Source organism: Salmo salar, chromosome 29 (genome assembly GCF_965601325.2).
Source record: "Salmo salar chromosome 29, fSalSal1, whole genome shotgun sequence".
Lineage (NCBI taxonomy): Eukaryota > Metazoa > Chordata > Actinopteri > Salmoniformes > Salmonidae > Salmo > Salmo salar.
The window spans coordinates 10,473,739-10,500,793 of NC_138319.1; the positions used below are offsets into that span (position 1 = coordinate 10,473,739).

General features: G+C 41.7%; 1 protein-coding gene across 3 annotated transcripts in view; it reads left to right on the plus strand.

Annotated features, from left to right (window-relative positions):
• The window catches only part of ptprn2 (protein tyrosine phosphatase receptor type N2), a 284,202-nt gene that overhangs the window by 69,772 nt on the left and 187,375 nt on the right, over positions 1–27,055 (plus strand). For all 3 annotated transcript variants that reach the window (XM_014180659.3, XM_014180660.3, XM_014180658.3), the window contains exons 4-9: positions 2,883–3,133; positions 15,100–15,523; positions 16,560–16,823; positions 19,691–19,731; positions 20,367–20,896; positions 25,228–25,314. In XM_014180659.3, the coding sequence (XP_014036134.1) occupies positions 2,883–3,133; positions 15,100–15,523; positions 16,560–16,823; positions 19,691–19,731; positions 20,367–20,896; positions 25,228–25,314 (1,597 nt within the window). The remainder of the gene's footprint in view (positions 1–2,882; positions 3,134–15,099; positions 15,524–16,559; positions 16,824–19,690; positions 19,732–20,366; positions 20,897–25,227; positions 25,315–27,055) is intronic.

Below are 27,055 nucleotides of genomic sequence, written 5' to 3' on the forward strand. Positions count from 1 at the left end.
TTCACAAAAACAGCACTTACAGTTGACCGGGGCAGCTCTAGCAGGGCAGAAATTTGATGAACTGACTTGTTGGAAAGGTGGCATCCTATGACGGTGCCACGTTTCAAGTCACAGAGCTCTTCAGTAAAGCCAATATACTGCCAATGTTTGTTTATTTGAAATTGCATGCCTGTGTGTTCGATTTTACACCTGTCAGCAATGGATGTGGCTGAAATAGCTGAATCCACTAATTTGAAGGGGTGTCCACATACTTTTGTATATATAGTGTAAATTACGAAATACAATTTAATAATTGAATTTTAAATATTTGTATTTTCATTGTTATGTTTAATTCAGGCCTATTCATTAGGGGAGAATGTTAAAAAGTATTAGAAATGGATTTGTTTATGACTTTTTTGTTGTTTTTGCGGTAATAATAATTTTTGAGTTGGTAATTTTAGAAATTGTGGTAAAATGCATAATATCTGATCAAAAAACATGATAATAAATATGAAATAGATGAATACAGATTCTAATCTCAGTGATCCAAGAGGAAATTTCGATAAAAATGTCAGTTTCGTGAGAATGACCCTATTATTCCGCAGAATGTTTATGACTTTGTTTCCTCACAGATATTCCTACATTTATTTTTGGGGGACAGTTACAAACAGACAGTCATAGACAATTTCCTCAGCAGCTAGCTCTCTCTCTCTCTCTCTCTCTCTCTCTCTCTCTCTCTCTCTCTCTCTCTCTCTCTCTCTCAAAGCCTCCTCTCCCACCGCACAAATGGCTAGGTGCTAATTAACAGCTGCATTTAGCCACAGACAGTGTTCTGGTTTTAACAATGGGGCCATCTGGGATTCAAACAACAATGAATGAACTCCCACCTCTCTAGCGGTAGATATTTTATGGGTCCTTTATGGATTCAACTGGACCTGCCTCTCCCCCCATCTGTCCTGATGGCCCCATAATAACTACTACTGCACTAATGTATGGAACACTTAGGCTTGCTTCCCAAATGGCATCATATTCCCTATATACTACACTACAAATAGTAGATGGGAGGATGTGTTGTGATGGGGCTGACGGTTGGGTTACGTTCGATAACACCTACCCTATACGCTCCGTGGTCTATTCAGAGGTATCATGGGATACATCAGTGGCCAAGCTAATGAAGTCATATGTAGACACTTTTGGTGAAATATTCCTGTCCTGGCTGGCTGCTAGCCTATTGTTCTCCTCTGCACTGAGTGTACAAAACATTAGGAACACCTGATCTTTCCATGAAATAGACTGAGCAGGTGAAAGCTATGATCTCTTATTGATGTCACTTGTTAAATCCACTTCAATTAGTGCAGATGAAGGGGAGGAAACAGGTTAAAGAAGTATTTTTTAGCCTTGAGACAATTGAGACATGGATTGTGTGTATGAGATTCAGAGGGTGAACGGGCAAGACAAAATATTTAAGCGCCTTTGAAGGGGGTATGGTAGGAGGTGCCAGGCGCACAAGTTTGAGCACATTTTTACATTTTAGTCATTTAGCAGACGCGACTTACAGTTAGTGCATTCATCTTAAGATAGCTAGGTGGGACAACTACATATCACAGGCATAGAAAGTACATTATTCCTCAATACAGTAGCTATTAGCAGAGTCAGAGCTAGAAAGGGGGGGGGGGGGGGAACTGCAACACTGCTGGGTTTTTCACGCTCAACAGTTTCCCGTGTGTATCAAGAATGGTACACCAACCAAAGGACATCCAGACAGCTTTACACAACTGTGGGAGTCAACATTTGAGTCAACGTGGGCCAGTATCCTTGTGGAATGCTTTTGACACCTTGTAGGGTCCTTGCCCTGACGAATTGAGGCTGTTCTGTGGACAAAAGAGGGTGCAACTCAATATTAGGAAGGTGTTCCTACTGTTTTGTACACTCAGTGAGCATCATCAGAAAATGTCTCTCAAAAAGAGGACCTCTATGAGAGCTACATTTGTATCAGTCAATCAAATGTATTTCTAAAGCCCTTTTTCATCAGCAGATGTCACGAAGAGCCACACGGAAACCCAGCCTAAAACCACGAACAGCAAGCAATGTAGATGTAGAAGGGAGAGAGAATACCTGAAATAATTGTGAAATATAACACCCATACTTTCCAATAACAAGTCTTCTCATTAAAATAATTTGTCAATGCTTTTAGAATAACAGTAAAACTGCATTCCATGTCTGACCATCTTGGCTCATGCAGATGAATACTGCATTATTACATTATCGGTGGTATTTCTGTGTGCTTTTCTGCAGTGGAATGCAGACGTTCCTGTTGGCTCTTTGGGAATGAGGCCAGACATCCATGTTGTTTTGGGTCTCTTCTTGCCTGGGTAGCTCCATCTGGCCTTGGCAACGCAATGTTGTGCCCGTGCCCGGGAGCCTTGCATTCTGAGTATGTGTTGGCAATTAGTGGAGATGTTGGTGTGGCTTTGGCTGCGGCGTGACATTCTCGCAGGGCTTGTTGACTCGCTGGGAGGGCGCCATGCATTGCTTTGCTTTTTCCTCAGGTTCGCTGTCATCAGATTTCAAGACAGGCCACAGCCAGATAATTACACGCTACTGTGTACTCTGACTGCATGACCCTCCGTTTTGTTGCTGTCTCAATGTTTTCTCATAGAATTGTGTTTTATCTAAACAGTGTTTACTTTTATATTTATAACACAGAGGAATGATATGTGTTGGTATTCTGGGTCGTATAGACTAGACACCAAACGGAAGAAAACGGACAGAAACGGGGAGGGACTGCCTGTACTCGTCCAATAGAAGCTTGTTTTAATTTACAATTGCAAAGCGTTTTGCTACTGTGTACACTAATGAATATGACCATGGTTTAACATTGCTTTACTCGACTCCATCTCTAGGGTTGACATGGCAGGATGCCACCACCCAGCATGTGATCTCCAGAGAGCTGTCCAAGCTACGCAAGGTTCCCATCCGAAGGCCAGACCCCCCCTCTGCCTCCCTGACACGCTATGGTGGAGACAGGAAGCTGAAGACGGGGGAGGCGAAACTTAGCAGGAGCGTCCAGAAGTACCTTCAAGAGCTGGGTCTCCTTCCCCAGTCTGCTGGCACTACTCGCCAGGAGCTCCAGCGAGAGGGGCCCCTCAATCAGGTAAGGGCCCGATAGAGAAACCATTCCATGCGAGGGGAAGAGTTCCAAGCCACCTGCATTTGGTAGCTATAGGGGACCGTTGAGAGAGAGGCCTCATCCTTGGTTAACCAGGGCCTCCATGTTATTTTTTTCTTTCTGTCCTAATGCATGAGGAAGAAACCATATAGGCAGGGGGCAGCGACGTTGGCTCTGCTCTGCACTGCTTTTGTTTCCTTTTTCTCCTGTCATCTATCCCGCTGAGCATGGATGATCCCCATTTAGAAAGGGGGTTCTATCACTCCTTTACTATCTATATCTCATCACCGTATTTAAGGCAGAACCCCGTGGGGTTGCATGAATAACGCCCCACATCCCAGCCAACCCCAGAGCTGCCCCGCTACTTCCTATTGCTGTTTTACCATAGCGATGATGGCATCCAGAGTTGAGGAGTTCAGGACCCTCCTTCGTGACGAGGCGGTGTTCTTTGTTGCATTGTGGGATAGTGGATGACAAACATGGTTAGCATGAATGGCTGAGGCCCATCCCGCTGGGTTAATGCCATTAGGGTCTCCCAATACACCCGAGCTGGGGAGAATCACATTATCTCTCTAATGCCATGGTAGGGACAGAACAAAACAAAGAAGGAAGATAGCATACACACTCATTATCACGGCCTAGTAGTCTAAGGCCTTATCCTTGTGTTTATTGTGTCAAAGTATCTACCCATAATATTGTTAATGCTTGTCATTGTCAAATGTCTTACTTTTCAATCAGTGGAGGCTGCTGAGGTTAGGGCGGCTCATAGTAATGGCTGGAATGGAAACCATATGTTTGATACAATTCCATTAACTCCTTCCCAACCGTTATTATGAGCCGTCCTCCCCTCAGCAGCCTCCACTGTTTTGAATCTACTGCTTTAATTTTGTGGTTTCTGGGTTGGATTATGAGAAGCTAGTGGTGCTCAGTTTGATGGGGAGATAAGCGTTTTTATCAAGTCTGTTGTGAAAATGTATAAAATGGTTGTTGAGTGACACTATCTCCTTCAGAATTTCTATATGCAATTTACAAGGGCAGTTGTCTTTGAAATAAATCTATTCATATCCTGTCCTGCGTGCCCAAGCCTAGGCTGCTTCTTTTTTATATCAGAAACCTGTCATAACACTGATGATCTCGCCATCCCTTCCCCCGATCACTGTATAACATTATATATAGACATTAGGTGTGGTGAGTCGTTCCACATCATTTCAGCAAGCCAGATTGTTCTGAAGTTGTTTCTGTAGTTACCCTTCTTAAAAACAGGGTTCCAACAGGGGTGTTTGTGGACTGATAGGGTTCTATCAAGAACCTTTTTGATCAGAAGATCCCTTTTTGGAAGACAAGGGTTCTTTCTAAGTCAAAGGATTCTGAATTATTTGTTTTACTGTAATATCTGGGGTTTTGCATGTACATTGATTGGTTGATACATTTTATGCTACACAAAGATAAATAACATACAGTTTTCTAAACTAACTGAGATGGTTGTTCTAGTTTAGATGATTGAGGTAGTCTCAGAGTTTAATCGTCCCTACCCTGGCAGTCATTCTGAATGCAGGTTGTGGGTGAGTAACAATTCCACTTGTTGGATATCCTAACTCTGGTTGGATTCCAATAAGAATTACACATCACTTTGCAAGCCAGAATAATGTAACTTGCAGGCCTGACGTGGCCAATAAACCAGGAGATTCCTGACACCACTGTGTTAGGGTATAACTAGGCCTTCAAAGAAAAGCCTTATGATATATGTAATGTAAGCCTGGTGGTTCTACCCGCTCATAGAGGGTTCTAGGAAGAACCCTCAAAAGATAATAGTAGTGATGGGAAACCGAGGCTCCCTGAAGGCTACGGCGCTTTCACCAAATTGCGCCCGAAAACGGTTCATCACTCGGAGCTTCATTATCTTTTCACAATGCACATTAGCTGGTCAGCAATAAATAGCAGCGTGTGATTATCAAAAATGATCAAAAATACATTTTTCTTCACTGTGGTAAGTCATTGGCTTTGTTAGTTAGCCTATAATCAGTTGGAATACCAGGTTTGCATCTTACTGTACATCATGCTTCCCTTTTTTGCCTTCAAGTTGACAATCTTTCAAAAACGGAAACTTTGGCATTTTGTAAGATGCTTCAGACAGAACCTTATACTATACTAAATAAAATAAATTGTTTGAAGAACAGTGCAGAAAGTGTGGTTTCGCATAAAATCATTTTCAAAATAATGTCTTCACAGGATTTGACCTCATACGCTCATGTCCCTGAATGTTCCATGGTTCCCTACTCTGCCTGCTAAGCTACCAGTCAGGTGAAAGTTTTTGTACAAAATCCTGACTATACTTGTAAGTACGGTGTGCAGTAGAGGTTGGCGTTTGGAATCGAAGAAAGCACTGGAACCACTGTGCAACACACGGTTTGAAAAAGCACGTGGTGAAACGAAGCTTCGGACGTCATTGATGACGTACTGCTGATAAAGTCATCGGAACACTGTTTTCGAAGTCGGCTGCTTAGTGATTCCGACGCATGCCTCGGAGCTCCGGTATCAAACGTAACATCACTAGATCAATCAAATGTATTTATAAAGCCCTTTTTACATCAGCAGATGTCACAGTGCTATACAGAAACCCAGCCTAAAACCCCAAACAGCAAGCAATGCAGATGTAGAAGCACGGTGGCTAGGAAAAACTCCATAGAAAGGCAGGAACCTAGGAAGAAACCTAGAGAGAACCAGGCTTTGAGGGGTGGCCAGTCCTCTTCTGGCTGTGCCGGGTTGAGATTATAACACTACATGGCCAAGATGTTCAAAGGTTCATAGATGACCAGCAGGGCAAATAATAATAACAATAATCACAGTGGTTGTAGAGGGTGCAACAGGTCAGCACCTCAGGAGTAAATGTCAGTTGGCTTTTCATAGCCGAGCATTCAGAGTTAGAAACAGTATGTACGGTAGAGAGAGAGAGTCGAAAACAGCAGGTCTGGGACAAGGTAGCACGTCCGGGGAACAGGTCAGGGTTCCATAGCCGCAGGCAGAACAGTTGAAACTGGAGCAGCAGCACGACCAGGTAGACTGGGGACAGAAAGGAGTCATCAGGCCAGGTAGACCTGAGGCATGGTCCCAGGGCTCAGGTCCTCTGGGAGGAGAGGGAGAGGGAGCGAGAGAATTAGAGGGAGCATACTTAAATTCACACAGGACACCGGATAAGACAGGAGAAATACTCCAGATATAACAGACTGACCCTAACCCCCCCCCCCCCCCCCCCCCCCCGACACATAAACTATTGCAGCATAAATACTGGAGGCTGAGACAGGAGGGGTCAGGAGACACTGTGGCCTCGTCCGACAATACCCACAGACAGGGCCAACCAGGCAGGATATAACCCCACCCACTTTGCCAAAGCACAGGCCCCACACCACTAGAGGGATATCTTCAAACCACGAACTCACTACCCTGAGACAAGGCTGAGTATAGCCCACGAAGATCTCCCCCACGGCACGAACCCGATGGGGGCGCCAAACCCGGACAGGAAGATCACGTCAGTGACTCAACCCACACAAGTGACGCACCCCTCCTAGGTACGGGATAGAAGGGCACCAGTAAGCCAGTGACTCAGCCCCCATAATAGGGTTAGAGGCAGAGAATCACGGTGGAGAGAGGGGAACCGGCCAGGCAGAGACAGCAAGGGCGGTTGGTCGCTCTAGTGCCTTTTCGTTCCCCTTCACATCCCTGGGCCAGAATACACTCAATCACAGGACCTACTGAAGAGATGAGTCTTCAATAAAGACTTAAAGGTCGAGACCGAGTCTGCGTCTCTCACATGGATAGGCAGACCATTCCATGAAAATGGAGCTCTATAGGAGAAAGCCCTGCCTCCAGCTGTTTGCTTAGAAATTCTAGGGACAATAAGGAGGCCTGCGTCTTGTGACCGTAGCGTATGTGTAGGTATGTACGGCAGACCAAATCGGAGAGATAGGTAGGAGCAGGCCCATGTAATGCTTTGTAGGTTAGCAGTAAAACCTTGAAATCAGCCCTGGCCTTAACAGGAAGCCAGTGTAGAGAGGCTAGCACTGGAGTAATATGATCAAATTTTGGGGTCCTAGTCAAGATTCTAGCAGCCGTGTTTGGCATTAACTGAAGTTTATTTAGCGCTTTATCCTGGTAGCCGGAAAGTTTTCGCATTGCTGTAGTCTAGGTTCAAAGTGACAAAAGAATGGATTAACTTTTCTGCCACATTTTTGGACAGAATCTTTATGATTTTTGCAACGTTACGAACATGTAAAAAAAGCTGTCCTTCAAATAGTCTTTATATGTTCGTCAAAAGAGAGATCAGGGTCCAGAGTAACGCCGAGATCCTTCATAGTTTTATTTGAGACGACCGTACAACCAAGATGAAAGGGTTCTCGGTAGAACCATTCATAGACGGTTCTAGGAAGAACCTTTAGATTATAAAATTATTATTGGTACAACCCTTTATAGAGGGTTCTAGGCAGAAGCCTTCATAAAGGTTTCTAGGTAGAACCATATACAGGGGGCTCTTTGAAGAAGCCTACATAGAGGGTTCTACCCAGCATCCCTGGTTCCCCTGTGGGGACAAACCGAAAAATCCTGTATGGTTCTACTTACCACATTTTTTCCAGTGTGTAGGATTGGCGTTCTTGAAACATTATTTTGTTGGAATTACATTTTATCTTGGAGAAATTAAGCTAATTGATTGCAGTAGTATGCAACTGCGGCTTGAAGTATTGCTTCTCCATACTATGTAATGTATTCCCTGTGAATCTGGTGATGTTTTTTCCCCTGTTCAGAGAAATTATTAATTGAAGTTGTGAAGCGTTATTTACCGCGTTATTTACCATAAAGTAGTGTGAAAGTACCGCCACGCTCTTTTATCCATTCTGCTGGACTCTTGTGTTTATTAAATCGATCACAACATTTCCTTTCCAACCTTGGGTAGAAAAAATATATATACAGAAGCCTGAAGCCCAAGGCAAATAAAACAACATTTAGTATATCGTTTGAACGATGTTTGAATTACTTAGTAACTCATTCGAACAACTTAGTATCTCATTTGAACGACTGAGTAGAACAAAAAAAAGCCATTAATTCACTGATTCCATCATATTCCATTGATATGATTATTCATTGATAGTTCTTTGATACCCTGGTGCAGGGATGTATTCACACCCCTTGACTTTTTCCACATTTTGTTGTGTTACAGCCTGAATTTAAAATGGATTAAATTGAGATTTTGTGTCACTGGCTTACACACAATACATCATAATGTCAAAGTGGAATTATGTTTATTTTTTACAAATTACATGTAATAAAAAATGATAAGCTGAAATGTCGAGTCAATAAGTATTCAACCCATTTGTTATTTCAAGCCTAAATAAGTTCAGGAGTAAAAATGTGCTTGACAAGTCACATAATAAGCTGCATTTGAAAAGACAGCTTGCAACCCATTTGTTATTTCAAGCCTAAATAAGTTCAGGAGTAAAAATGTGCCTAACAAGTCACATAATATGTTGCATTTGAAAAGACAGCTTGCAACACATTTGTTATTTCAAGCCTAAATAAGTCCAGGAGTACAAATGTGCTTAACAAGTCACATAATAAGTTGCATTTGAAAAGACAGCTTGCTTTTGATTGCATTTTGTCCTGCGTTTAGGCTATACAAAACTGTTAAAATCCTGGATCTGTAACGATTTTTGAGAAAAAGAACAAGAGCACAGTCAGCCTTGAAAGAGTCTGAAGTTGTGGAATATGCCAGTATAGTTCGGAGGTAATTCTTATAATTTTTTTAAACAACCTCCATGTGCAGTGTACATTCTTCTTCATAAGGTCATAAAGTCATATAAAGATGGAAAGACATATGTTTGTTCCAATTCAAAATCAAATCAAATTATATTGGATGCGTACACAGTTTAGCACATGGGTTCCCAAACTTTTTTGGCATACCACCCCATTTTGATATCTGAAAATTCTTGTGACCCCAACCATGTAAAAAAATTACGTAATTAACAGCCATTTACTTTTTTATTTGGGGATATGGCAGTCAATTGAAAAACATTCTAACAGTATTTCTGATTGTCTTCTCAACCATCACATACTTTTAGCGGGATCGATTTGACAACATCCAGTGAAATTGCAGAGCGCCAAATTCAAACTACAGAAATATCAATATTCAAGATAACCGAAAATATAAGTGTAATAGATCAAAATAAAGCTTAATTTCTTGTTAATCCAGCCGCAGTGTCAGATTTCAAAAAGGCTTTATGGCAAAAGCAGAACATGTGACTATCTGAGGACAGCGCCCCGCATACAAACACATGAAAATAATTTTCAACCAGGCAGGCGACACAAAAGGCAGAAATAACGATATAATTAATGCCTTACCTTTGAAGATCTTCTTCTGTTGGCACTCCAAAATGTCCCACAAACATCACAAATGGTCCTTTTGTTCAATAATGTCCTTTATATCCCCAAAATGTCCATTTATTTGGCGCGTTTGATTCAGAAATACACCGGTTCCAACTTGCCCAACATGACTACAAAGTATCTAATAAGTTACCTGTAAACTTGGTCCAAACATTTCAAACAACGTTCCTAATCCAACCTCAGGTATCCTAAAACATAAATAATCGATACAATTTAAGTCGGGATAAACTGTTTCCAATACCAGATAAAAACAACGTGAAGCGCGTTCCAGTTCACGCGCACCAAACAGTGTCACTCCACATGGAAAATACTTTCTCCTATCCCTAAGAAGTTTTAATGTGGGGCTATGATAGTCAATTGCAAATTAGTCTGCCATAATGTATCTTATCTCACCACCACTAATGACATGGGCGTGCTTGATGCATGCCGCGTCGGAGCTTCTCAAAGTTGGGGCGTGGTCGACAGTGAGCACCTCATCTCTGCTGTCACATCCAACCTGGATCGATATTTGGTTTTAATGCAGACGAGAGCACTGAATCCAGCTTCACACAGATATGAGCTGGCGAAGGGTACCATGGGTTTCATAGTGCTTTCAAGAACTCTGAAAAATACGAGGTCAAATCATGATGTCAGTGATCTTCAGGTTGGAAAGTTGGAGCTCTAGAAAGAGGCTCTAGTTGGATGACCGTTGAAAACGATTTTTTTCAGATTTCCCAGTTGTCTTGAACTGGGAACTCCCAGTTGTTTTGAACGTGACATTAATGCTCACAGGGAGACGCCAGGCTATTCCCTTAGAGTCAGGAACCAAAACTCCTCCGTATTGACCTGTGAATGCACTCAGTCACATGACAGCTCGATCAGCTGTTCGATTTCACTTACTGGCATGTCAAGTGAGCCAGGATCACAGTCAAACAGATTGGGAAGTAGGTCCGAAAGTGCTCTTCCAAGCATTGGAGGTGAGCAGTCATCATTCATGTGGGACACTTACTGATGCTGATTTCTGTTAGAAACATGCACAGCCGACGGAAGGGGGCATGGTTCCCTTTTGAAAGACTCTCTCTCCAATAAGAATTCTTTCCTCTGAATCCACTGTGTCGGTCACTCGTCTGTAGAATGTTTTTGTATTTCCCCTGCATGCTTGCGTTCAGTTCGTTCAGTTTCCAAAATATGTCTGTTACATACTGTAGGCAAGGAGACACATTTTCTTTTCATTACACAGAAAGTCAACCAAGTCTGTTTTTTTTTTTACATCCATTGTGAATAACAACAGTTCCTCTCTCAATGTGAAAAATCTTTCTAACACTCCCCCTCGATAACCACCAAGCCTCGATGTGAAATAGAACATTGTCTCTGATCCCATATCTCCACATAGTTTTGTGAATAGGTGTGCACTCAGTGGATGTGGTTTTGATGTAGTTTACAATCGAAGTTACCTGCTGTTACCTGCTGCAGTATACACTGCATATACCCTTGCCCTCAGAACACCCTCTGTTCATCGGGGCATAGACTCTACAAGGTGTCGAAAGTGTTCCACAGGGATGCTGGCCCATGTTGACTCTGTTGAGCGTGAAAAACCCAGCAATGTTGCAGTTCTTGACACAAACCGGTGCGCCTGGCACCTACTACCATACCCCGTTCAAAGGCACTTAAATATTTTGTCTTGCTCATTTACCCTCTGAATGGCACACATACACAATCCATGTCTCAATTGTCTCAAGGCTTAAAACCCCTTCTTTAACCTGTCTCATCACCTTCATCCACACTGAGTTAAGAAGTGACATCAATAAGGGATCATAGCTTTCACCTGGATTCACCTGGTCAGTCATGGAAAGAGTTCTTAATGTTTTGTATACTCAGTGTATCTCAGAGTTCTGTGCTCTGCTCTTTTGCCACCAATTGCTCTCGTTGTATCATACAACGAATCCATATGGCAGAGGGAGACACATTCATAACTAAAGTGCAGAGGCCTGCCCCCCATCCCGCCATAGATGGAGCCCCATCTGTGTAAAATTCCACTTTTCGATCCCATGGAATCTGTTTTTCGTCAATATAGCTTCACAGCACACTGAACAGCCCTTGTGCCGTTTCATGCACGGGAATAGTGAGACAGAACAATATGTTCTTGTAAATAGCTTCCCCCAACATGTATAGCGAACAAAAGTCAATGCATGCGTATCTCGCCCCTCACAGTTTTTGAGTCATTCAATCAGAATTTTGTCTTGATTGTTAGTAATAGCGTGAATTATTCATTCAACAGTGTTATCTGACAAAGGCATTGATGTAAGTTTTCTGTGCCTCTGCCTCCCAACACATTGTTTTCACCATATCAGTTGCAGCCGGTAATATCAAAGTCTGCAATAGTGTGTAGTTTCATAGCATAGCTGGTCTAGCCATTTACTGTGAGTTCAATGCTCAAGTGCGGCCTTTTCTTATGATCTAAGGGTGCTCTCTGGTTGAATTTTATCTTTGAATTTTTAATAATATCCATTTAGATTTTTAAGGTTAACGCCATTACTATGATTTTAAGATACAAAGACGATATTATAATGTACAGTACCAGTCAAAAGTTTGGACACACCTACTCATTCCAGGGTTTTTCCTTATTTTTAAAATTGTTCTACATTGTAGAATAATAGTGAAGACATCAAAAGTATGAAATAACACACATGGAATCATGTATTAACCAAAAAAGTGTTAAACAAATCAAAATATATTTTATATTTGAGATTCTTCAAAGTAGCCACCTGTTGCCTTGATGACAGCTTTGCACACTCTTCCCATTCTCAATTGGCTTCATGAGGTAGTCACCTGGAATGCATTTCAAATAACAGGTGTGCCTAATTTGTGGAATTTCTTTCCTTCTTAATGCGTTTGAGCCAATCAGTTGTGTTGTGACAAGGTAGGGGTGGTATACAGAAGATAGCCCTAGTTGGTAAAAGACCAAGTCCATATAATGGCATGAACTGCTCAAATAAGCAAAGAGAAACGATAGTCCATCATTACTTTAAGACATGATGGTCAGTCAATAATGAAAATTTCAATAACTTTGAAAGTTTCTTCAAGTGCATTCGCTAAAACCATCAAGCGCTATGATGAAACTGGCTCTCAGGAGGACCGCCCCAGGAAAGGAAGACGCATAGTTACCTCTTCTGCAGAGGATAAGTTTATTAGAGTTACCAGCCTCAGAAATTGCAGCCCAAATAAATGCTTCAACGAGTTCAAGTAACAGACATCTCAACATCAACTGTTCAGAAGAGACTGCGTGAATCAGGCCTTTATGGTCGAATTGCTGCAAATAAACCACTACTAAAGGACACCAATAATAAGAAGAGACTTGCTTGGGCCAATAAACACGAGCAATGAATATTAGACCAGTGGAAATCTGTCCTTTGGTCTGATGAGTCCAAATTTGAGATTTCTGGTTCCAACCACTGTGTATTTGTGAGATGCAGAGTAGGTGAACGGATTATCTCTGCATGTGTGGTTCCTAACGTGAAGCATGGAGGAGGAGGAGTGGTGGCATAGGGGTGCTTTGCTGGTGTCACTGTCTGTGATTTATTTAGAATTTAAGGCACACTTAACCAGTATGGCTACCACAGCATTCTGCAGCGATACACCCTCCCATCTGGTTTGCCCTTAGTGGGACGATCATTTGTTTTAGAACATGACAATGACCCAACACACCTCCAGGCTGACCAAGAAGGAGAGTGATGGAGTGCTGCATCAGATGACCTGGCCTCCACAATCACCCGACCTCAACCCAATTGAGATGGTTTGGAATGAGTTGGACCGCAAAGTGAAGGAAAACCAGCCAACAAGTGCTCAGCATATGTGGGAACTCCTTCAAGACTGTTGGAAAAGCATTCCAGGTGAAGCTGGTTGACAGAATGCCAAGAGTGTGCAAAGCTGCCATCAAGACAAAGGGTGGCTACTTTGAAGATTCTAAAATATAAAATATATTTCCATTTGTTTTACACTTTTTTGGTTACTACATGATTCCATATGTGTTATTTCATAGTTCTGATGTCTTCACTATTATTCTACAATCTAGAAAATCATGAAAATAAAGAAAAACCCTTGAATGAGTACAGTAGGTGTGTCCAAACTTTTGACTGGTACTGCATAGGTTTTTGGATATTTATTATATTTTTTCTTCAAGATTTTGGAAATTCTCCCGCCATCCCATTTTCCTATCAGGTGACTCCACATGGGGTCGCAACCCCTAGTTTGGGAACTGCTGGTTTAGCAGGTGGTATAGCGGGTGCAGCAAAATACTTATGTTACTAGCTCCTAACAATGCACTAAAATGTCAAACAATTAACATTTATGTTATTGGGGGGATTAACAACTGGGAAAATTTACACAATATCAACTAAGAATGATATGCACAGCAGTAGATATATTAAGCTATGAGTAAGCTATGTCAAGAATCCAGAATCAATTAGATTATTTTTCTCAGAGATCAAATTATATTTCAACAAAACATTGTTTCAGTAATGCTAATCTGTTACCAACTACAGAAACAATTTCAGAACAATCTGAGATTGTGTGTGTCGAAATCCTCTTGTGATTTTTGAGGTGGAACGACCCTGTTGTGAAAGGGGGGCTGAATTGATGGATTTAACGAGACTGATAACAAGATTTGGATCTCGGAGGCGTGCTTTGATGTGGGTGTCTCTTGTGTGTTTGTGTTCGAACGTGGGAAGCGTTTGTACTTTCACTCTGCCAAAACAGTACACAGTTACAGTCACTCACCCTTCCAGATAACTTTAAACAGTCTAACCAGATCTTGTGTCTAAAAGTAGCCTAAACAAGCTAGCAAGCTAGCCAACTTCTTTCGCCAGTTAGCTTCAGCCGGCCAGTGTGCGACCGTGGTTGGACTTTGGATAGCCTATCTGTGCGGCTAGTTAGGGGCCATGAATAAATTACACAATGTAAATGGGACAATATTTTCATGTTACGCACTGGTTAGTTTTCTAATTAAATGATTTCAATATTTGTATATGAATTTCTACAATTTATAGTTGGTTTGATCTTTTTAAGTCAATGAAATGTTGAACTATTGACATTTAAAAATATTGTCCCATGTACGTTGGGTAATTTACTGATAGTGCCTAACTAGCCCCATAGGGATATCCAATGTGAAACCAAATTGACCATTACTATCGGGTAGCGTGCATCTGCGCTAATGATTACTTGGGTGCTGCCAGCTGTGGGCTGTGGGCAGGATTTAAATACATCCAATCCAAGGAAAACTGTTACGGTACCCTTTTACCGTAATTGATTTTCCTAATTATCTCGCAAATCTACGTTTTGGGTGAGTTTATGACCAAAATGATTCTATTTACACTTTGTAGTCAATTTTGACAATAGAATAAAAGTTTCTGACTCATATCGATGCCACATAGACAGTTGCTTTTTTCGTTCAGTCGCCCTTTAAATGCAATGTGAATTCACTGTCACTGGTGATTTGAAATACAACAAAAATTGTATAGACTGTAAAAACCATGGTTGTGTTACAGAATGAAGACTTACAACCAAAGAAGGGGAAGTCTACATTCTACAATCTGCAGTCTGCAGGTCCACCCCAGGGGGGTAAGGTCTTCACCCAGGGGGCTGTAGGGAGCTGGAGATCCCCAGTGGAGACAGCCTACTCCAGCCAGGAGCCAGGGAGGGCCAGGGGGAGTGCCATGGGGCTGGCTGCCCAGCTTGAGCGCTACATGGCTGGAGCAGCACACACCCAGAGCCGACCAGTACCAGGGGCAGTGGTGGGACCCAAGGGGAAACTTTACTATGTCAGCTATGTACGCCCTGGTGGTCAGGTAGTACCTCAGACACAACTTGGTGGCAGTGGCTCCAAACCTCCAAGGCCCAACATAGACAGGCTTCTTTTCAAGGCTGCGTCCAACCATCAGGTGCCCAAGGAGCAGCTCAGTACGATGGATGGTAAGGTCCTCTTTTTACCACAATGATTTGTGTTTGCGCTGTTCTGTGTGCTTCTGTGAACTTCAGATTAATTTGTAGAGGATCCACGCAAACATTTTCAAAGTTCTTCTAATGCTATTTTATTCATTTAGAGGCAACCGTGCTTCTGTGAACTTCAAAATCCGATGTCAATGTACAGTAGCCTACATAAACCAAACCTCACTCCGGATGTACGTTCACATACAGCTTGTGTAAGAAAGGTTAAGAGGAGTTACTTTCAGCTATTCAATGTTATTTACTATAGGTAGTCTACACAAATGAGTATGGAAGCTGATTAATGTCTAAACATGTTGACATGATAGCTCTGCTGAAACGTACACTGCTTTCTTCCAAAGCTAAGTAAGGTATATCGAGGTAAGCGTCTGGGTGGTAGACTTCTAATCACTGAAGTGCATTACCCCTCATATACCATTAGGAGTCCCTGTTCAAGCAGGAATCATTGCACTATCTAAAGGTTTTATTTCAATATACCTCTTTATTTAGGTTGATGGCATGACATAGAAAAATTGACATTGATTCAAACATGCCATTTTACTATCAACATGGAAACATTGTCAAATAAAATATGTCTAATCAAGTATAACATTCGACGTAATTTAAACCACCCAGTATACCTTATATTGAAAATAGGCTAAAAAATATTTTTGTACGTTTTTATGGGAAGTCTTCAACGTCATTTCAATGTATACATAGTTCTGATGATTATGATAAAATTAGATTGACATAACAATCTGTTACTCGGGTTAAGTCATTGTATTTAAATAGAAGTTTAACCCAAATTTTTATGTTTACAACACTGGTTAAAATAAGATTAAAACAGTACAGGCTGATTACTTTTTTCAAATTCATTGTATTTTCCACATTGATTCCATGTCACAGTTAGTTGACAAATTACGTTGAAATAACGTTGATTCAACCAGTGTGTGTCCAATGGGAAGCTACTGGAAAGTTATAGTGGATTTCAAATTGTGTTCTTCCTTTCTACCCTCTCCCACAGAGCGGTTCATCCTGAACGTGGTCAACAAGCTGGGGAGGCAGAGAGTGAACATGGACAGTCTGATGGGTAAAGACCTGGACCAGCTGGCAGACATCATCTCTGGTGCCCTGCAAGTGGTGGATGAGGAGGGGCCCGAGGCCAGAGCCAAGCCCAGGCTCGTGGGACACATACGGGACAGGCAGATGAAGAGAGAGCCACTGCATTCCATGGACCAGGATGAGGAGGACCAAGAGGACATGTTGGCGCAAGATGCTATGCTTCAAGGTATGAATGAAATCATTCATTAATGAATACTTTCCTGTCCCATAGGGAAATTTGCTTGGCAACATTCCTGGGTTACATAATTTATAAGAAATACATCTCAAGTCATACCACACTTCACTTATATACAATATACACTCCCGTTCAAAAGTTTGGGGTCACTTAGAAAAGTCCTTGTTTTTCAAAGAAAAGCACATTTTTTTGTCCATTATAATAACATCAAATTGATCAGAAATACAGTGTAGACATTGTTAATGTTGTAAATGACTATTTTAGCTGGAAACGGCACATTTTTTATGGAATATCTACATTGGCGTACAGAGGCCCATTATCAGCAACCATCACTCCTGTGTTCCAATAGCACGTTGTGTTAGCTAATCCAAGTTTATCATTTTAAAAAGCTAATTGATCATTAGAAAACCATTTTGTAATTAAGTTAGCAAAGCTGAAAACTGTTGTGCTGATTAAAACTTCTTATGGGCAGGTGGGACGGTAGCGTCCCAACATCCAGTGAAATTGCAGAGGGCGAAATTCAAACTACAGTATTATAAATATTTAACTTTCATAAAATCACAAGTGTAATACATCAAAATAAAGCTTAACTTCTTGTTAATCCAACCGCTGCGTCAGATTTCAAAAAGGCTTTACGGTGAAAGCACACCATGCGATTATCTGAGGACATATTTCAACCAGGCTGGTGCGACATGAAAGTCAGAAATAGCGATATAAAAAATGCCTTACCTTTGATCTTCTTCTGTTGGCACTCCAAAAGGTCCCACTTACATCGCAAATGGTCCTTTTGTTTGATAATGTCCTTCTTTATATCCATAAAACTCAGTTTAGCTGACGTGCTTCAGTCAATAATCCACCCAGTTTCCCTTCATCAAAATGCATACAAAATTAATCCCAAACGTTACTAATAAACTTTTCCAAACAAGTCAAACAACGTTTATAATCAAACCTTAGATACCCTAATACATAAATAAACTATAAAATTTAAGACGGAGAATCGTTATTGTCTTTACTGGAGAAAAATACCAAAGAACGCTTTCTCTTCCACACGCTTGGAAACACCTAGAAAAACTACAATTTCTGGCAAATTTTTTTCAAAAACCAGCCTGAAACTCTTTCTAAAGACTGACATCTAGTGGAAGCCCTAGGAACTGCAATCTGGGAGGACTTGGCCTTATAATAAAAGTGATAGCCATTGAAAATAGTGGTAGGCTGAATTATTATTATTATTATTTTTTTTATTTTTTTTTTGGATGGTTTGTCCTCTGGGTTTCGCCTGCCATATCAGTTCTGTTATACTCACAGACATAATTTTAACAGTTTTAGAAACTGGAGTGTTTTCTATCCAAACCTATTATATGCATATCCTAGCTTCTGGGCCTGAGTAACAGGCAGTTTACTTTGGGCACGCTTTTCATCCGGACGTCAAAATACTGCCCCCTACCCAAGAAAGGTTAAGGAAGCAATAAAACTGGCCTTCTTTAGACTAGTTGAGTATCTGGAGCATCAGCATTTGTGGGTTCAATGACAGGCTCAAAATGGCCAGAAACAAAGAACTTTGTTCTGAAACTCGTCAGTCTATTCTTGTTCTGAGAAATGAAGGCTATTCCAAAAGCAATATCTCAGACGTTGAGACTGGTTTTTACTGAAGCTGCCAGTTGAGGACTTGAGGCATCTGTTTCTCAAACTAGACACTCTAATGTACTTGTCCTCTTGCTCAGTTGTGCACCGGGGCCTCCCACTCCTCTTTCTATTCTGGTTAGAGCCAGTTTGCGCTGTTCTATGAAGGAAGTAGTACACAGCGTTGTACGAGATCTTCAGTTTCTTAGCAATTTCTCGCATGGAATAGTCTTCATTTAAACCTGTACAGAATAAAATTATTCCAAAACATGCATCCTCTTTGCAATAAGGCACTAAAATAAAACTGCAAAAAATGTGGCAAAGAAATTTACTTTATGTCCTGAAATCAAATCTAACACAACACAGTACCACTGAGTAACACTTTTCATATTTTCATGTTATGGGTATGTTTGTCATCAGAAAGGACTAGGGAGTTTTTGGGGGACTTGAAAATGGCTGTCCAGCAATGATCAACAACCAACTTGATAGAGTATGAAGAATTCCAAAAAAAAAGATGTCTAAATATTGTACAATCCAGGTGTGCAAAGCACTTAGACTTACCCAGAAAGTCTCACAGCTGTATTCGCTGCCAAAGTTGATTCTAACATGTATTGACTCAGGGGTGTGAATACTTATGTAAATGAGATATTTCTGTATAATTTTTTTTCTCTCACTTTGTCATTATGGGGTATTGTGCGTAGATGGATGAAAAAATCTATGTAATACATTTTGAATTTAGGCTGTAACACAACAAATTATGGAATAAGTCAAGGCGTATGAATACTTTCTGAAGGCACTGTATGAGAAAAGAGACTAGAACGAGGAGCAGAAGCAGGTTGGTAGCTCCACTCCCCTCTCTCTGCAAGCTTCAGTCAAGTCTATGGGCCAAATGTCCCCTCCCCTTCCGCAATTCAAAGATGCACCCACCTGATAAATTGCCATTTGTCCAAATGACCAGTGGTGAAAAACCAACGCACCAGAACAATTGTTGCTCGTATATGTCGCATCACACAGTCTGTTGACAGACGTTACGATACAATTTATGTTAAGTAGTCTGTATGCAAGAGAATATAGTCAGACAGACACAAAGGTAGACCTGCATTTATCACCAAGGTGAAAGTAAAGCAAAACCTGTGTGGAAATGTTTTGGGTTGTTTGGTTATTAGCTGTAAAGTCTTTAGCCAATAGTACTTTTCTCTTGTCAATGTTTTACCCTCTCACATTCTGATTGTTTACAGGGAAGCAAATGGTGGATGCAGACTCTGAGCCAAATGACAAGGTAGGCCATTATTCTCTTAAACAGATACACTGGTTTCAAAATAGCGAATTAAATGTCCAAGCAAACACTTACTTCAAGGAAGTATACTACTGTTGCTAAAAATATTAAAGAGGGGTTATTTTAAAGTTATACAAGCAGATATTCAATATGAAACAGACAAGAAAGAAAACTAGTTTTACACTTGCAAAGCTCTTAGAAAAACCTTTTTGAACATTTGCAGACTGATATTTTCACAAGAATCTCTTTGAAAACCATGGTGAATAGATTGATATTCCTTGAGTTGAGAGTGGTAATTTACCTTCAAATGTCTTTCATTAGAGGTCTAGTTGTATATAGTCCTTTCATCAATAATTGCCAATTTGTGGAGAATTTGCAGAAACATCAAGTTGCTCTATGATGTAAAAAAAAAGTTCAACTTTCATTGAATTACTTCTAAAAACAAAGACTTAATGGAAACATATCCCTTTTTAATACTTAATGTTGTAAAAGGTTTTCTCTTCTTATAAAGCAAAACCTTTGCAGTAAAATAGATAACAGTTCCTGTGTTTCTATCATAGAAATAGAATCACTAGAACAGGATTTCCCATTCCAATCAATGGGTCTGTAATTGGTGGACCTGCATTATCCTACCACAGGACCCAATCTTAGTTAGTAAGCTCTTGGAGTACCTCAACAAGGACCCCTTCAGTGATGCCCCTGATGCCCAGCTGGAGGTTGGTGATGCTGGTGGTGCTGCAGGCAACCCCTCCATTGAGGGCCAGAGAACAGTGGGTCTGGAGAACGTAAGGAGCAGGACCACACAGGGCCAGGTGCCTGTACCACACCCCTGGGAGGAGAGGAGCATGACCATAGGAGGAGAGGATGGCGCTCCAGACCAGCCAGATGATGGAACCTCAGACCAACCGGTGGATGTCCAGGGTTCTGACTCCCTGGTAGACTCTGAGGTAGAGAGGTGGATGTACGGTACCGAAGCTCCTTCTCCTCCGGCAGCTGAGATGGACCTCCTGGCAGAAGAACCACAGGAGAAAAATCTCCTAGCAGAACCACAGAAGAAGGACATGCGACTCCAGGAGGAGGTGGTACATATGGGAGTCAAAGCTTACTCAAAGTCACCGCAAGGGAAAGACCACCACAGCGACACTGGCTACATCATTACAGACACAGAGTGAGTATGGTGAAGATTATACTTGCTGCTATTTACCAAATATACTGTATGTATTTATACTCTCACTTCACAATGACCAGTTATCTCCAACACTGTCTTTCCTGTTTTTCTCTATTTACCTTATATTATTTTTGATTGTGGGAATAGTGTGGACAGTACAGACTATACATCTTTCAAAACAACCCTGATATATACAGATGTTCTCTTTTTGTAGGGAACTATAGCTGGAAATCCTTGGTGGTGCACTTGAGCACAATAGTTGTGATGATAAGTCCCTAGGTGTGGGTATTACCACGCTGTATTACAGCGTTAATGATGATATGGTGTCAGCAAGGTCACAGGAGTCAGTCAAACTCACTCTGCTCTCGGCTCAGCCTCACACCACAAGATAAGTTTCTATCGACTGTGTTTTCGCCCGTGGCGCTTTCTCAAATCCCTTTAATGGCCGTTATCAGGCAGAGTGTCAGAGCACTGTCCTTCACCTGTTCAACAGCACGCCGCTCACTGTCTTGGGGGGGCGCTCGCCACCGGCCATCCGGGCTTGATGGGCCATATCTTAGACACCCCACCACACACACACACCCCGCCACACATACCCCGCCACACACACACCGCACCAGGGGAGACGAAAGGAACAGGTCACCTTCCACCCAGACTTTTCTCTCTCTTCTTCCTCCTCCTTCTCTTCCTCCTCCCCCTCTTCCTGCATCCCCAGCCTGGTGTTGCTGTAGCTAGCAGGGGCCTGCCTGCCGTGGTTTCCAGAGTTTGCTGCAGACATGATGATTGCACAGTTGTTATCCCTACCCCCTTCCCCACCCGCAGTGGGGCCAGGCTAACCTGCTTATCTGACAGCTCCTGACATTGGGGGAGAGAGAACGAGAGAGAGACCCAAGGGAAAAGTGCTAGCATCTACAAACAAGTTACTCCTTGAGCTCTCCAGTTGTTATAATTACCATGGAGGTAGCCAAACGTGTCTTGAATCACTTGGTTGAATCTTTAACATTCAAAAGCTCTCGAAGGAGGAAAAAAAGAGAACCTCACTTTCTTAAAGGTAGAGTAGCCAAGCGTCTCATATACGGTGCATTCGGAAAGTATTCAGAACCCTTGACTTTTTCCACATTTTGTTAGATTACAGCCTTATTGTAAAATGGATTAAAGTAATTTTTTCCCTCGTCAATCTACACGCATTACCCCATAATGACAAAACAGAAAAACCTTATTTATGTAAGTATTCAGACCCTTTGCTATGAGACTAGAAATTGAGCTCCGGTGCATCCTGTTTCCATTGATCATCCTTGAGATGTTTCTACAACTTGATTGGAGTCCACCTGTGGTAAATTCAATTGATTGGACATGATTTGGAAAGGCACACACCTGTCTAAATGAGGTCCCATAAACCAAGCCATGAGGTTGAAGGAATTAGAGCTTTGAGACAGGATTGTGTCGAGGCACAGATCTGGGGAAGGGTACCAAAACATTTCTGCAGCATTGAAGGTCCTCAAGAACACAGTGGCCTCTATCATTCTTAAATGGAAGAAGTTTGGAACCACCAAGACTCTTCCTAGAGCTGGCCGCCTGGCCAAACTGAGCAATCAGGGGAGAAGGGCATTGGTCAGGGAGGTGACCAAGAACCCGAAGGTCATTCTGACAGAGCTCCAGTGTTCAATCAGGCCTTTATGGTAGAGTGGCCATATGGAAGCCACTCCTCAGTAAAAGACACATGACAGCCCGCTTGGAGTTTGCCAAAAGGCCCCTAAAGATAATCAGACCATGAGAAACAAGATTCTCTGGTCTGATGAAACTCTTTGACCTGAATGCCAAGTGTCATGTTTGGAGGAAACCTGGCACCATCCCTACGGTGAAGCATGGTGGTGGCAGCATCATGCTGTGGGGATGTTTTTCAGCGGCAGGGACTGGGAGACTAGTCAGGAACGAGGGAAAGATGAACGGAGCAATGTACAGAGGGATCCTTGATGAAAACCTGCTCCAGAGCGCTCAGGACCTCAGACTGGGGCGAAGGTTCATCTTTCAACAGGACAACGACTCGAAGCACACAGAGTTGGAGTGGCTTCGGGACAAGTTTCTGAATGTCCTTGATTGGCCCTGCCAGAGCCCGGACTTGAACCCGATCGAACATCTCTGGAGAGACCTGAAAATAGATGTGCAGCCACGCTCCCCATCCAACCTGACAGAGCTTGAGAGGATCTGCAGAAAAGAATAGGAGAAACTCCCCAAATACAGGTGTGCCAATCTTGTAGCGTCATACCCAAGAAGTCTCAAGGCTGTAATCACTGCCAAATGTGCTTCAACAAAGTACAGAGTAAAGAGTCTGAATACTTGTGTGTAGATTTATGAGGGGGAACAAAACGATTTAATACATTTTTGAATAAGGCTGCAACGTAACAAAATGTGGAAAAAGTCAAGGGGTCTGAATACTTTCTGAATGCACTGTAGATGTAATCCGATATTAGAGGATGTTACAATTATGTGCAAACAGGCCAGTATACTACACTCTTAGAAAGATGCTGTCTTGAACTTAAAAGGGTTCTTTATCTGTCTCCATAGGAGAATCCTTTGAAGAACCCTTATTGGTTCCAGGTAGAACCCTTTTTGTTCCAGTTAGAACTCTTTTGAGTTCCACCTAGAACCATTTCCACAGAGGGTTCTACATGGAACCCAAAATGGTTTTACCTGGAACCAAAAAGGGTTCTCCTATGGGGAGAACCCTTTTGGGACCCTTTTTTCTAAGAGTGTACCCTGAGGATGCACACCAGTTTACATTTACAATTTTGGATATTGTTATTGGTTGGCAGTTGTGGGAAAAGTACTACATGTTCATGAGTAAAAGTAAAGATACCTTAATAGAAAATGACTCAAGTAAAAGTAAAAGTCACCCAGTAAAAGTCTAAAAGTATTTGGTTTTAAATATACTTAAGTATCAAAAGTAAATGGAATTGCTAAAATATACTCAAGTAGTAAAAGTAAAAGTAAAAATAATTTCAAATTCCTTATATTAAGCAAACCAGACGAAACAATGTTTTATTTGATTTGTTATAGATGGATAGGCCGGAGCACACTTCAACACTCAGACATAATTTACAAACAAAGCATTTGTGTTTAGTGAGTCCACCAGATCAGTGGCAGTAGGGATGACCAGGGATGTTAGCTTGATAAGTGTATGAATTGGACCATTTTCCTGTCAAAATGTAACGAGTACTTTTGGGTGTCAGGGAAAATGTATGGAGTAAAAAGTACATTATTTCCTTTGGGAATGTAGTGAAGTAAAAGTAAAAGTTGACAAAAATATATATAGTAAAGTACAGATGCCACAAAAATACTTAAGTAGTACTTTAAAATATTTTTACTTAGGTACTTTACACCACTGTTGGTTGGTCTCTTTTACCCCAATATTGGCTTAGTCTTCCAAGATTCCTTTAAATCCTTTAAAGGCAAAACATATGACAAAAAAACTGTATGTACAGTACATTATATATTGTGCAGCCTGCATACAGTACCTACATACCTTCATACAATATGTCATCTTTCACCCCAACGATCTTCATTTAGCCCTGTCATTTCCTGCATACAGAGCATCCTCATGCAGATATTCCTTTGTTTGCTCTGTCTACGTCCCAAATGGCATTCTATTTCCTGTACAGTATAGTTATTTTGACCAGGGCCCATAGGGAGAATCCATGGGCCCTGGTCAAGAGTAGTGCACTATGTAGGGAATAGGGTGCCATGTGGGACGTAGACTCTGTTTCTTTGGGCGATTTTCTCTGAGTGAGAGAGCAGCCACTGGACTGAGCTCAGATGTAGTATGGCTTTATCATAGAGCCATTACACTTTCACACATCCATTCCATTTTCACATTATTATTCATCTAAGTCTGTGTGTGTGTGTGCGTGTCTGTATATGTGTGTGTGTGTGAGAGTGTGAGTGACGCACGTCCATATGATACAGCCATTACACCTCACGCCGGTTCCATTTGCACCTTATTGTTTGTCTCATTGCTGGAAAATGCAGGTGATTTGCCAAGCCTGAAGAGGCACCTGATCCCTATTCCCCTGGTGCAAGGCTGTGTGTGTGTGTGGTGTGTGTGTGTGTGTGTGTGTGTGCATGCGTGCACATCTATACTGTGTGTGTGTGTGCAAGCTCGTGTGTCTGGTGTGTCTAATAATTGTTATTTTATGTACATGTCGATGAGTGGTAGAAACCCAGCCATGCTAATTCACAGGGCTGGTTGTTGCTGGTTCTGTGACTGGTTGGTTGTATACTGAAATGAAGGAGTATTATCTTTGACAACCTGCTCTCTCTTTCTGTCCTCTCAGCTCCCTCACCTCTGATCAGGGCTTGGACCTGATGGAACGTCTGGGTCGGAGGGTCAACCTCCACTTGAGCGACCTTCACCACCTCTCGTATGTATTACAGGACACACACACGCACATGCACTAACACACACATAAGGCTGTGACGTTCTTGGTTTTTGAGGATACGGTAATTGGCCAGGCCAATATACACGGTCACCGACATAGCCAGGTTGGAGAGGATTGGCACGTTGTCCATTTTACACAATATTAGAGCATTATAGGCCTCATAGCCAGAACAATCTTGTCGACTGCTGTTGAATAATAATGAATAGTCAGACACATCCAACCTTTATTTTTAAGGAAACAGATTTATTTATCTCCTAGCAAGCAATGAAACGTGCATTGTATAAAAAGTCCCCTCATCAAATGTTTTTTTTTTTTACTGAAGTCCCATAGCCTATAGCGCTCTGCATAGCCTATAGCGCCCCGTGCATCTAGCATATTAGCTGCTTGAGCATCAAAGGAAAGTTGTAAATAGGAGCTGATGTAGAAAGTTTAATAGATTTTAGACTGTTGTAATTATAATTTATTTTTATAATCATTTCCCGCTATTAGGTTTATCTAAATTAAACTAAAGTTATGAAACCCATATCTGCCAGTTACACGGTTCTTCAATTACCGTCACAGCCCTACGCACACACACAGCTTGTGTTTTTGTTGTTGTTGATGAGTGGGACTGGAAGGTATTGTCGGCTTAACAGTCTAAACCAGGGATGTCAAACTCCTCCCTTGTACTTGATTGATCAATAAAGGCCATTGATTGGATATGAACTCCCCTCATCTGGTTGTCTAGGTCTTAAACTAGCAATCTGCAGTTTAAACAATAACAAAGCGGCCACTCCACCACTTTGATGAACAGCTCAGTGATGGGCCTGGAGAAATGTAACCACTCTCAAATTCATAGAGGGAGCTATGGGTCAAAGGACTGACCCAGCCATGAGATCTAAACGATAGTTTGAACCATGTTTTGAAGCTGTTTGTTTACGGTGACATTGTTTACATCCATTGGAGTAAAACAAGCTTATATTTTGGTTTCTGATGGTGTAAGACGGATTCACTGAGCTCATTTATAAGCAACTGTAGATTGCTGCATATTGAAAGGAAGTCCCAAAGACCAGCAGACACACGGCCCTCCAGGAATTAAGTTTCAAACCCCTGGTCTAAACTAAAAGACCATTTATAATTCAGAAGAGGAAGACGTTGTTTTGTGATGTTAAAAAAAAAACTCCAATGTGAGCTTAGGGAACAGAATAAAGGTTGTCCAGCACTCCAGAAACACTAAGTACTGTGTGTGTGGAGCTGCCCCTGCAGTGCAGTAGCAGAGTGTGTAGGCGTTTGTTGTTATTCTGACCTTTGTGTGTTTGACTTCCTCTGGGGAGAGAAATCAGCTCTAATTACCTCCACATATAGGATTGCGTCCTCAATGGCACCCTATTCCCTACATAGGATCCATAGGGCTCTGGTCAAAAGTATAGCACTATATAGGGATTAGAGTGCCATTTGGGACACATCCTATTCTGATGTCTCTATTGGATTCACACCGCTGCATTGTTGTTGTCGATGACTCTAAACACATTTAAAAACAGTCATGTTTCCTAACAATATGCTCTTTGTTGTGAAAAGACTTGAGAAACATACACGCACGTACACGCACACACACACACACATACACACAGAGAATCCCGCTGCAGAGAGATAGCAGTGTTCATGTATTAATGACATGGTGAACTATCCTTGAACCCAGCTAGTTTCTCATGGTAGTTCTATGGATATACTGCTGGAACCAGAC